The sequence below is a fragment of the Chrysochloris asiatica genome, unplaced genomic scaffold (assembly GCF_000296735.1).
Source record: "Chrysochloris asiatica unplaced genomic scaffold, ChrAsi1.0 scaffold00110, whole genome shotgun sequence".
Taxonomy (NCBI): domain Eukaryota; kingdom Metazoa; phylum Chordata; class Mammalia; order Afrosoricida; family Chrysochloridae; genus Chrysochloris; species Chrysochloris asiatica.
In genome coordinates, this window is record NW_006408628.1 from 9,568,308 (window position 1) to 9,581,221 (window position 12,914).

At 45.5% G+C, this 12,914-nt stretch overlaps 1 protein-coding gene across 1 annotated transcript; it reads left to right on the top strand.

Annotated features, from left to right (window-relative positions):
* Positions 1-369: 369 nt before the first annotated feature.
* On the top strand, positions 370-2,770 carry LOC102841749 (tubulin alpha-1D chain-like). The gene is made up of 3 exons (XM_006867835.1): positions 370-586; positions 924-1,072; positions 1,787-2,770. Exons 1-3 carry the CDS (start codon positions 466-468, stop codon positions 2,768-2,770), a joined length of 1,254 nt encoding a protein of 417 aa, XP_006867897.1. The 5' UTR covers positions 370-465.
* Positions 2,771-12,914: the final 10,144 nt, after the last annotated feature.

The following is a 12,914-nucleotide window of genomic DNA, read 5'->3' on the forward strand; positions in this document are numbered from 1 at the left end:
GGACTCTTTAGCCTCACCAATGGCCACTCATCTCTTTCTGAACGGTAATGCGTTGGCTATCATGTTCCACCAGGCGCATTTAATCCCCTTCGATGTTCTTCAAGATGCTTAGTCATGGGGCAAGACTCTTTAATCTTAGAATTGCCCACATCCTCTCTTTCCTGAGGGTTTTGGCTCAGCTCCTACTCAGTGACTGTTGATCTTTCATGGCACCAGTGGCTACAGGGGGCAAGGCAAGGAGAGCAATGTCCTGAAACCTTTGCCCTCAGACAGAGAACCATTCAAGGAAGGAAGGCAGGAACTGTGTCCAGGCATAATATGTGCCTCTCTGCTAAGGGTGTTCTCTGCTCTTTGCTCCTTTAGCGTGAGTGCATCTCAGTCCACGTGGGGCAGGCTGGTGTGCAGATTGGCAATGCTTGCTGGGAACTCTACTGCTTGGAGCATGGGATCCAGCCCGATGGGCAGATGCCCAGTGACAAGACCATCGGGGGAGGGGATGATTCCTTCAATACCTTCTTCAGTGAAACTGGAGCTGGAAAGCATGTGCCCCGGGCAGTGTTTGTGGACCTGGAGCCCACCGTGATCGGTGAGTGATCCCTACCACAGCCTTGTGTCCAGATACTATAGCAAGTCCTTTGCCATAACTGGAGAGCACCGGAATTTGTGGGTACAGCCTTTCAGTTGCTGCAGCCCATTAGAACTCCCAAACAGCAGAATCCTTGTCACTTAGCCCCTGAGCCCCAGGGTCATCCCGTATCCCTCTCCTTGTCATTGAAGAATCATGGACTGTAAATCATAGTTGTAAATCTTTACAATAGCAGCAGCCTGGATTTGGCTCCTCTAGGGTAGGACCTGGAATCTACCATGGTGCTCTGAGAGCCACGTTCAAGGGAAAGTGAGGTCCCAAACTCTGTCCATTGCAGATGAGGTTCGGACAGGCACATACCGCCAGCTCTTCCATCCAGAGCAGCTCATCACAGGCAAGGAAGATGCCGCCAATAACTATGCCCGAGGGCACTACACAATCGGCAAGGAGCTCATTGACCTGGTACTGGACCGGATCCGGAAACTGGTGAGGGAAGGGCTAAAGGAATCTAGATTCCTGTTATGAAGTGGTCTGGGGACCAGGCAGGGGGAAAGGAGTCATTTTAGCATGTGGGAGAGCCTCATGAACAAGTCTTAAATACACAGTATCAGGAGGGCCCTGCACTCTGAATACGATAAGTAGACTGGAAGCTCCAGGGATCTATTATCCCCTCTGGTGCTGGCTGATGCTGAGCAGAGGGATGCCTAGTACAAACACGTCACGACCACAGCATCCCAGAAGAGCATCTTGCATTGCAACAGATGTGAGCAGAGGGTCTATGAAACACAGAGACTTCAGTATGGGCCTAAGGCCCTATAATTAGCTTTGACTCTCCATGAAGGATGGGAATCAGATTCCTGGATTGTTCATCTCAACATAGAATCCCCTCAGAAACATCTGAAGTTAGTTCGGGGGGTGGGGGGGACCATGGATAAGAGACAAGGTGGGGTCGGCAAGTTATATTATTAAATGACTGTCACACAAAATTCAGGAGAGCTGTCTATTAAGGACTCCAGGCATTTTCCGAGAAAGACAGAGGACAAGGGGAGAAAGAGTGGGTTCTACCTATAAGGACCTATTTTGTTCTCTTGGGAAAGTCTTCTAAGATCTTTTTGGGATTTTAAAACAGCATAAATTGGCTCTTTCCTGCTTGTCTCCTGTACTTCACAGCCTCAATTTCTCTTCCTATTAATTTTCTAGGCTGACCAGTGCACAGGGCTCCAAGGGTTCCTCATTTTCCACAGCTTTGGAGGGGGCACCGGCTCGGGCTTCACGTCACTCCTCATGGAACGGCTCTCTGTTGACTATGGCAAGAAGTCCAAGCTGGAATTCTCCATCTACCCAGCCCCCCAGGTGTCCACAGCCGTGGTCGAGCCCTACAACTCCATCCTGACCACCCATACCACCCTGGAGCACTCAGACTGTGCCTTCATGGTGGACAATGAGGCCATCTATGACATCTGTCGCCGCAACCTGGACATTGAGCGCCCAACCTACACCAACCTCAACCGCCTCATCGGCCAAATCGTCTCCTCCATCACGGCCTCCCTACGCTTCGATGGAGCCCTCAATGTGGACCTGACAGAGTTCCAGACCAACCTGGTGCCCTACCCTCGCATCCACTTCCCCCTGGCCACCTATGCACCAGTCATCTCTGCAGAGAAGGCCTACCATGAGCAGCTGTCAGTGGCGGAGATCACCAATGCCTGCTTTGAGCCTGCCAACCAGATGGTGAAGTGTGACCCCCGTCATGGCAAGTACATGGCCTGCTGCCTGCTGTACCGTGGAGACGTGGTGCCCAAGGATGTCAACGCCGCCATTGCTACCATCAAGACCAAGCGCACTATCCAGTTTGTGGACTGGTGCCCAACAGGCTTCAAGGTTGGTATCAACTACCAGCCACCCACTGTGGTGCCCGGGGGTGACCTGGCCAAGGTGCAGCGCGCTGTGTGCATGCTGAGCAACACGACCGCCATCGCTGAGGCCTGGGCCCGTCTGGACCACAAGTTCGACCTGATGTATGCCAAGAGAGCGTTTGTGCACTGGTATGTGGGTGAGGGCATGGAAGAGGGCGAGTTCTCCGAGGCTCGAGAAGATATGGCTGCCCTGGAGAAAGATTATGAGGAGGTGGGCATGGATAGTGTGGAGGGGGAGGGAGAAGAAGAAGAAGGCGATGAGTACTAGGGGAATCTTGCAGATCTTAAATAAAGTGCTGTAGGTTTATTGCCTCACATGTGTCTTTTTCTCTGTTAAAAAAAGGGGTGTTGGGTGTTGGGGAGAGTTTCTTCTATATGAAGATTAGGAAGTTCTTAGCCTAGGTTTCCCAGAAAGCAGATGTGAGGCAAAGGCATATGTATGATTATTTCATTAAGGAATGCAATTCTAGGGAACAGAGTTGGGGAATATGGGGAGTCAAAGCATGGAGTCTCAGAACCATCCCCTGGGGGAGTTGGCTGGTGAAAGGGGGAGTTGGGGGAATGTTCCTCCATGGGTTAACTTCTGCCCCATCCAGGATTAATGCCTCTGTATTGTGGGTTGCACGTACCTGGACTGCAGCATTGACAAGGAAGCCCTGGGGCAGGAGACAAGGCTTGTTAAGTGGTACATTAGAGGTTGGTCTGAGCCCACACAGAGCTGCAACACTGGACTGGTGAGCCTAGGTGACTCTGAAGGGGTGCATTACAGTACTCTAGTAGAGCTGGTACCCACTAGCTTGGCCCCCTATAAACCCTAGGGTGGAAGGGTCTTCTCCAGGCAGGAGGTTTGGGTATAGGAAGCCCAGAAGTTGTTGTTAAGGCAAAACAGTGACAGCAACAAAAGGGGGATGGTTGTGGGGTTTTACCTCCCATTAAATCCATCAACACTCACCATTTTTTGATCAGGATAATTGCTATGCAAGTACATCTTCAGATCTCTACTTCCAACCAGGTGGATGTTCCCCAAATCCTTTCATATGGCATTTCTGCAGCACCTACTAGGCTGGAGGGATGGTTTAACCATTGGAGGTGCCAGAATGAGGGCTATCCCCACAACCCCCAACACAGGCAAGATTCATTCCTCACTGTTGCCCTTATCCCTGTCCTTCCAGAGTTCTCCCTTTCCTAGGCGTGGCATCATTTCCCAGGACTGGATGCTGGGAAGGTGATCATTCATCAGGCTTGGGGTCACCTTTTGAGGCATCTGTTCAGTTTCCAAGGACCTTTTTAACTCCCTATCACTCACTGAGGTGGGCATCCAGCAGCCATATGGGTACAGTCTGCTCCCTCTCCAGGAATCTGGAATTGAGTTAGAGATAGAATGAATCTGAGTGTAGCTTGGATGGTAGCATGTGAACTTGGGAGCTGAAGGGAAGGAATTTTAACCTACCATGTGGGTGGAAGAACTTGTGGTGTGGGGCTGTAGGGTCAGCACTGGACTGTGATCCACAAGGTCAACAATTTGAACCCACCAACTGCTCCTTGGAAGCCCTATACAGGGTCGCTATGAGTTGGAACCAACTCGATGACACTTAACAACAACAACATGTGGAAGGGAAGGCAGAAAGGAGGCCCTCAATCAAGAGGGCTCGTTCCTAGGACTGTTGGCAGCGCTGTCATCAGCACAGAGAGACTTTCTTTGCCTAACCCTGTTGTTGTCAGGGTCTAGTTGGGAAATCAGAGCTGATGCTAGGTCATCCAATAGAGGGAATTTCATGTTAGAAACCAGTTATAGTTGTTTGAGAAGAATTAAAAAACCAAACAGGGCATGGAGAGACAGTCCAAAGATTAGCAACACCAGAAAGCTGTCAAAGTAATACAATATTATGCTCCTTCTAGGACTAGGACGATCAGTTGGGAGTTGAAACCACAAGAGGGCTATCCAGAGGGATCAGGGAGGGACCAAGGGAGGAGGGGCCAAGAAGGGAGGGATAATTTGATAGGAGTCAGAGCCACAGAGGAGACACGACCATTGCTCAAGATGCTACCTGATGTACAGAGAAGATATATCAAAGGGGAGAAAAACCCTTGTTTCTCCCTTCCATCTACTCTTAATCTCCAGCCAATGGTTCCCACTGGCTGAGCCTCAACAGAACCAGGTTGGCAAGGAGGCCCAGGACAAAGGTATGCAGTCCTCTGAGACAAAGAGCAGGGCAGGAAGGTGGGTGGGGAATACATGGCAGGGAAAACAGAGTACATGCTACCACCTGGCTCTAACACAAGTCATCATTCAGGGCCTGGTATAGGTAAAAAGGGAAATGAAGCAACTCCTCTCTTTCCTCATCTGGGCCCCATCTCATGTCCCTGTCACTCGCATCTCAATAATAATTTTATAATAAATAGAGGATGGAGTAGAAGCAACAGGATGTTTGAGGGTTTAAAGATGATACCGGCATGGCCAGCTTGGCACCATCCTCCCTCTCTTTTGGAATTATTTACTCAGAGAGAGCAAGTGTCCTTAATTCAGTTTTGAAGATTTAAGCTTACAGGGCTTGGTTCTCAGAAGAAAGAGGTCTGTAGTTTCTCTGTGTGTGTGTGCATGTGCTAATTTAATTCAGAGGGAATTTTCAGAAGCTCTTTTGGCTAAATATCTCCTGGACTAGCATTGACAAGGAAGCCCTGGGGCAGGAGGCAAGGCTTACTAAGTGGTACATGTATTTTGGTATATCTTCCAATCCATTTTTCTTTTTTGCACAAAAAAGGCTGACTTTTAAATCTCAATCTGTTTGACTCCTCTCTCTCTCTCTTAGCTGGTTCAAACTTGGGAAGAGTGAGGGATTACTTTGATAGCCTTCAAGCTTCCAGAAATAGCTGTCATCATATACTGAGTACTTACTATGTACCAGGCCCTGTATCCATGTATTTAATTTAATCCTAACGTCAGTACAATTATTATACCCCCTGGAATGGAAACTCCATGGAACAAGGCCCTGATTGTTCTCCACTGTTCTCCTCTCGGTGCCCAGGATGTTGTTTGACACATATTATTGTTATTGTCAGGTGCCATCTAGTTGGTTCCGATTCATAGTGGAATGGACCATTTACCAAGCCTGTATCATCCTCACAGTTATTTCTTTGTTTGAACTCATGGCTGCAGCCACAGTGTCAGTCCTTCTTGTTAGGGGTCTACCTCTTTTTTGTTGACCTTCTACTTTACCAAGCATGCTGTCCTTCACCAGGGACTGGTCCCTCCTGATAAGATGCCCAAAGTACCTGAGACAAAGTCTCACTCTCTTGGCTCCTAAGGAGCATCCTGATATACTTCCTCCAAGACAGATTTGTTTGTTCTTCTGGCAGTCCATGGTACCTTCAATATTCTTCACCAACACCTTAATTTAAACATATCAATTCTTCTACGGTCTTCCTTATTAGCCAGCTTTCACAACCAGGTGAGGTGATTGAAAATATCATGACTTGGTATTTTGAGTTAGGTGAACCTTAGTCCTCAAAGTGACATCTTTGCTCTTGAACATTTTAAAGAGATCTTTTGTAGATTCCCTCTTTCCCCAACTAGCAGATTTACCTAATGGAACGCATTGTTTGATGGCTTAACTACTGTTTCCATATGGATCCAAGTAAAATGAAATCCTTGACAATTTCCATCTTTTCTCTGTTTATCATGATGTTATTTATTGGTTCAGTTGTGAGGATTTTTGTTTTCTTTACAATCAGTTGTAATCCACACTGAAGGCTGCAGTCTTTGATCTTCATCAAGCAAGTGCTTCAAGTCTTCCTTGCTTTCAGCAATAAAGTTGTATCATCTGCATACTGCAGGTTGTCAATTCTGACACCCCGTTCTCCAAATAGTTCAGCTTCTTGAATTATTTGAATAAGTATGGTGACACGACATAACGCTGACACACACCTTTCCTGATTTTAAACCATGCAGTACCACCTTTTTCTGTTAGAACAATTACTTCTTGATCTATTTACAGGTACCTCATGAGCACAATTAAATGTTCTGGAACTCCCATTCTTCATAGTGTTATCAATAGTTTGTTATGATCCACATAATCAAATGCCTTTGCATAGTCAGTAAAACACAATAAAACACAAGGCTAAAAGGAGTGTACCTTTCTGGTATTCTCTGCTTTCAGCCAAGATCCATTTGACATCAACATATTAGACACATATTAGAAGTCAATATTTGTTGAATAGGCTTATTAATGAAGGCCTATTGCATAGATGTGGAGACTGAGGCTTTCCCAAGGTTTGTGACTTTCCCAAGGTCACCCAGCTAGTAATTGGAATGGGATTAAAATTCAAGTATGACTGGGCCATAGTTGATGTTTCTGCCCTCCCCTTTCTTCAAGTGCCCTCACCTCTTGCCACAGAAGTTCCAAGCACCCTTCCAGACGCCACCTTTTCTGGGCCTGCCAGGTCTCGATGCCCAGACTATGACTCAGGCACCTTGGAGGCAGGGAGGAGGTGACGCTTGACACTTCTCTGCCCAGGTACTGGGTGGAGGGCACATGTGTGTGGCAGGGGGACGTGTGGACCCAATTTCTGGGGCTAGACAGGGGGCAGAGGGTTCTTTGGGCAAGGTTTAGGTCTGTTAGTACCTTGAGAAATGGATCCCTGAAATCTTGTAGGAGATAGCAGGCAAGTTCTTGAGGTGGGGTGAGGGTTCTGGAGAGGCCAGGAGGGAGGGTTCAGAAGGTGGCAGGGTCCTGACCTATGGGGTTGGTTGGTTGGTCCCAGAGAACCACTCACAGGTGTTCTCTGGCCAACTCCTTGCAGACCCCAGGAGACCTCCCAGCTCTACCTCTGCTGGGGGCACTGGCTGTCATTGATTGGACTGGGCGTGGATGAGGTGCTGCTGGGAGCCACCCTGCCTGGCTCCTGGGGCCTCCCTCAATACAGGGGAATGCTTTCATCCCCAAATCTCCCAAAGGCAGGCTACAATTATCTCCTGCAGCAGACACAAGAGACAAGTTCCCTACCCTTGGATTCTACCCAACAAGTTTATTCCCTCCCTCTGATGTGTCGGGAGTATCCTGCCTCCACAACTGCGTTCTCACCATTCCCTCCTTCTAGAATGCCACCTCCCCCAGCTTGTCTAAACGGTGCAGTTCCTTCCAGCTTAGGTCACAGCCATCCAGAACCCATCTAGCACCAGGGACCTCCCCTCCCCTGGTTCTCCTGGCACCCACCATCTATGTCTATCACTCACTTGGCATTTGGCACAGGCTGCCTTGTATGGTAGCATTTAACATCTTGTAGATTCCCTCTTTCCCTAACTAGATTTTTTTTTAATATCATATGTATGCGAACAGTTACTACATGAATATGGGCCAACCGTTCAAAAAGTACCAAAGAGATTTATAAGCAGAGAAAATAAGTCTAATTTCCTTCCCTGTGTCCTAGGTACCTTCTTCCTCTCTCTGCAGAGTTATCAAATGCTTCATTACTGATTCCTTTCAAAGACATTCTATGTAGATAAAAATGTGTGTGTGTATATTTAATATATGCTCTGTTCTATATCTTGTTTTATGTTTATTACTGAGCAGTAAATCTAAGATGGTCTGTATCAGTACATGAAGCTATTCCTTGTTTTCTTTTTGATGTGTATTACAGTGTGTGGAACCCTGGTGTGGCACTGTGGGTTAAGGCGCCAGACTGCAAAGCCATTTGAACTTTAAGGCTGGTGGTTCAAGCTCACCAGCTGCTCCTTGGAAACCCTACACAGGATCACTATGGGTTGGAACTGACTAGATGGCACTTAACAACAACATTACAGTGTGTAGCATACAATCACTGACTTATCCAGGCTTCTCTAAATGGGTATTTAGGTTCTTTCCAATTTGTGCTATTAAAATTAATGCTGCTACCCTAGTGCAGTTTTTTTTTTTTTTTTTTGGCACATATGCACAATCACACATACTTAGAGCTGGAATCACTGCATCATTAATGTTGATATACCTTATATTATTGTCTGTAAAAGTTATACCAAATTACTCTCCTACCATAAGCATATGAGCAGGAGAAAGGTAACACTTTCTGCTTCTGCAAAGATTTTTTTTAAAGCCTCAGAAACCCTATACTGGGTTGCTATGAGTCAAAACCGACTTGACAACACTTAACAACAACTACTATATGAGAATGGCTGTACCCACAGTCTCGCCCATACAATATATTAAACTTTTTTATTTTTGTCAATCATCTGATAAGTGAAACAATATATTTTTTCATTTTTAATTCTCTTGTTAGGAATGAAAGCCAGTGCTTACTCCCTTGTATGTGCCCTTTGCCCATTTTTTTATATTGGAATCTTTATCTGTTCTTATCAATTTGTTGGAATCCTTTGTGAACAAAGGAAATGAGCCTTTTGCTGCTGCTGTTACATGCTATGGAGTCAGTTCTGATTCATAGCGACCGTGTATAAGGTTTCCAAGGAGTGGCTAGTGTGCTGGAATCACCAACCTTATGGCTAGCAGTCCAGTGCTAATCCAACAGCGCCACACTTTGTCTGCTAGGTGTGTTCACTGTAACTTCTCCCCAGTTGTCATTTGTCTCTTTCCCAATGAGATTTCCAGCTCCATGAGCAAGGGACTATGATGGAAACCTCTTTGAATTCCTTTTCTTAATAAAATAGCCCATATTTTATTAAGGTGCTTGACAAATGTCTGGAAAAATCAGAAAAAGACAAAGATTTGGAAGATTTTGGAGTGATCCAATCTAACCCTAAGGAGCTCTGATAGTGTAGTGGTTACGAATTGGGCTGCTAACCTCAGGATCAGCAGTTCAAAACTACCAGTTGTTTCATGGGAGAAAAATGAGGCTTTCTGCTCCCATAAAGATTTATAGCCTCGGAAACCCTGTACAGGTCACTATGAGTCGGAATAGACTCCACAGCATACAACAACACAACAATCTAACCCACTCCTTGTACCAAGTTTGAGCTTTACTCTTTGGACTAGTCAAGACTCTTGTAAATATTGGCAAATTTAAACAGCAAGTGTAGAACAGCATACAGTATTAAAGCTAAGGCCAACAAGTAAGTCTCAGCAAACAGACAGGTACCACGGGCAGCTGGACCATAAAGGTCAGAGCACAGGACAGCCTGCCTAGGAAACCCGCGTCCCCTCAGACCTTTGCTGTGACCCCCAGCCCAGTACTGAGGCTGACAATTCCTTATAAAAACACTTGGGGGCGCTGCTGGCTCCCCTACCGCCTCTGTACAGCAGAAGTGCTTTCTCAACTGCTCTGGCTTCTCTGTGACTTGCTCCAGATTCAAAGTCTCAGTAGGAGTATCTGATTGGCAGAGCTTATGTCTTTGGCCTGCAACCTTATAACCTAGAAGCCTGAGAAGCCATGAGTCAGGGCTTTGGGGCTGCCTCCCATAAAGGCCCACACAATGTTGTTAGGTTGTTAGATGCTGTTCAGTTGGTTCCGACTCATAGAGTCCTTATACACAACAGAACAAAACACCGCCCAGTCCTGTGTCAGCCTCACAATCATTGTTAAACTTGAGCTCCTTGCTACTGTTACTGTGCCAATCCAGCTCATTGGGGGGGTCTTCCTTTTTTTCACTGACCTTCCACTTTATCTAGCATGATGTCCTTCTCCAGGGACCGGTCCCTTCTGATAATATGTCCGAAGTATGAGAGATGAAGTCTGGCCATTCTGGCTTCTAAGGAGCATTCTGGATGTACTTCTTCCAACATACATTTGTTTGTTCTTCTAGAAGTCTATGTTGTTGTTGTTAGGTGCCATCGAGTTGGTGTCAACTCATAGTGACCTTAGAACAAAACACTGCCTGATCCCGGGCCAACCTCACTATTGTAGCCAAGCTTGAGCCCATCTCGCTGGAGGTCTTCCTCTTTTTCTCTGGCCTTACCAAACATGACATCCTTCTCCAGCGACTGGTCCCTCCTGACAATATGTCCGAAGTATGAGAGACGACATTTGGCCATCTTGGCCTCCAAGGAGCACTCTGGTTGCACTTCTTCCAACACAGATCTGTCGGTTCTTTTGGCAGCCCATGGCACTTCCAATCCTCCAACACCATAACTCAAAAGCATCAATTCTTCTATGGTCTTCCTTATTTACTGTCCAACTTTCATACACATATGAAGCTTTTAAAATACCATGGCTTGGATTAGGCGACCTTAGTCCTCAAGCTGACATCTTTGCTGTTCAACACTTTAAAAAGGTCTTGTGCAGCAGATTTGCCTAATGCAATACTTTGTCTGATTTCTTGACTGATGCTTCCATGAGTGTTGATAATTGATCCGAGAAGAATGAAGTCCTTGACAATTTCAATCTTTTCTCCATTGATAAGAATGTTTATTAGTCCAGTGGTGAGGATTTTTGTTTTCTGTACATTCAGATGCAAAGCCACACTGAAGGCTGTGATCTTTGATCTTCATAAGTAACTGTGTTAATTCCTCTTCACTTTCAGCAAGGTTGTATCATCTGCATATTGCAAGTTGTTAATAAGTCTTCCTCCAATCCTAATGCCACATTTTTCTTCATATAACCCAGGTTCTCGGATTATTTGCTCAGCATACAGTTTGAATAAGTATGGGCTTATAACTATAAGTCCATAGTACTATTAATATTTTTCTCCAACACCATAACTCAAATCCATCAATTCTTCTATGGTCTTCCTTATTATTTATACAACTGTCATACACATATGAAGCTTTTAAAATACCATGGCTTGGATCAGGAGCACCTTAGTCCTCTAACTGCCATCTATGTTCTTGAACACTTTAAAAGGCCTTGTGCAGCAAATTTGCGTAATGCAATACGTCATTTGATTTCTTGATTGTTGTTTCCATGTTGATAGTAGATCCAAGCAAAATGAAGTCTTTGACAACTTTAATGTTTTCTGTATTTATCATGATGTTATTTATTGGTCAAGTGGTGAGGATTTTTGTGTTCTTGACATTGATGTGCAACCCATATTGAAGGCTGTGGTCTTTGATCTTCATCAGTGAGTCTTTTAAATGGAGGCAAAAGGTTCGGATTCTTGACACAAAAACTGAACAAATGCACACTACCCTTTTCTCTTCTGTCCAGCACAAACTGCTCTTTGGTGATGACTTTCTGGACCACCCAGCTTCAAAGCACTTTTCTGGACTTATATACTATTACCTGCAATATTCCAGCTTTCAGTTGCTAATTGTAAATTTGGCAGTTCACATCCACCAAATGGTACCACAGGAGAAATAGGGGGTGATCTGCGCCTGTAAAGATGTTAGCCTAGGAAACCCTGTGTTTCAGTTTTGCTCTGTCTTGTAAGGTCAGTTTACGTCAGAACTGACTCGGTGACATACAACATAAACAATTATGGTGCTACAGAGAATCTATACAGACTTCTTCTCCGGGGACTGGTCCCTTGTGATGTCTGGAGTATGAGAAAAGTCTGGCCATTCTGGCTTCTAAGGAGCATTCTGGCTGTACTTGTTATTAATACTAATAATAATGCCTACCAGGCACAATAGCTCATTTGATTTTCAAACAATCTTGTTGTTAAGTTCTTTCAAGTTGGTTCTGACTCATATCGACCCTTGTAAAGTGTTTCCAAGGAATGGCTGGTGGGTTACCAATCTAGCGCTTATCCTACAGTGCCTCACCAGGACTCCCAAACAATCCTAGATGTTAGCTAAAAACAAAACAAAAATGGAGTCCTCAGACGTTTGCCCAAGTACATAGCTACTCAGCAGCAGGCAGTGCCAGGTTGTAAACCTAAGACTATCTGTTTCCAGAGCCTTGGGGTTTCCCAGGTGGCTAAATTGATGGGCTGGCATCTTATCAGTGCTGTGAGGGCAGGGATTGGGCTGCATTCTTCTTTCTAGATTCTAGTGGCATCTAGCATGGAGAAGATGCTGGACTGGATGATTTATCAACCAGGTATCAATTCAGGAATTGTCCTTCATCTTCCCATGAAGCCTGAAACTAGGGATAATTTTTCTCCCATAGAAAAAAACCTACTCAGGATCAATTTGGTTAGAAACACCTTGAATGTTGAAATCTTTCTGTTGTTATACACATCCCCTAAATGAGTCAAACTGTCAATGAAGGTTGTTCCTGAAGGAGAGCGACTTAACACCTGTTCACTATTTAATCACTCATTGGATATTTCTGAACACTGACTACTGCCCTAACACAATTGTTGCTGTTGTTAAGTCGAGTCGGTTCCGACCCATAGCAACCCTGTATAGGGTTTCCAAGGAGCAGTTGGTGAGCTTAAACTGCCAACATTGCAGTTCAAATGGCTTTGCAGTCTGGCCCGTTAACCCACAGCACCACACCAGGACTCCTTGCCCTAACACAATGTTGTTGTTGTTAAGTGCCGTCGAGTCGGTTCCGACCCATAGCGACCCTGTACAGGGTTTCCGAGG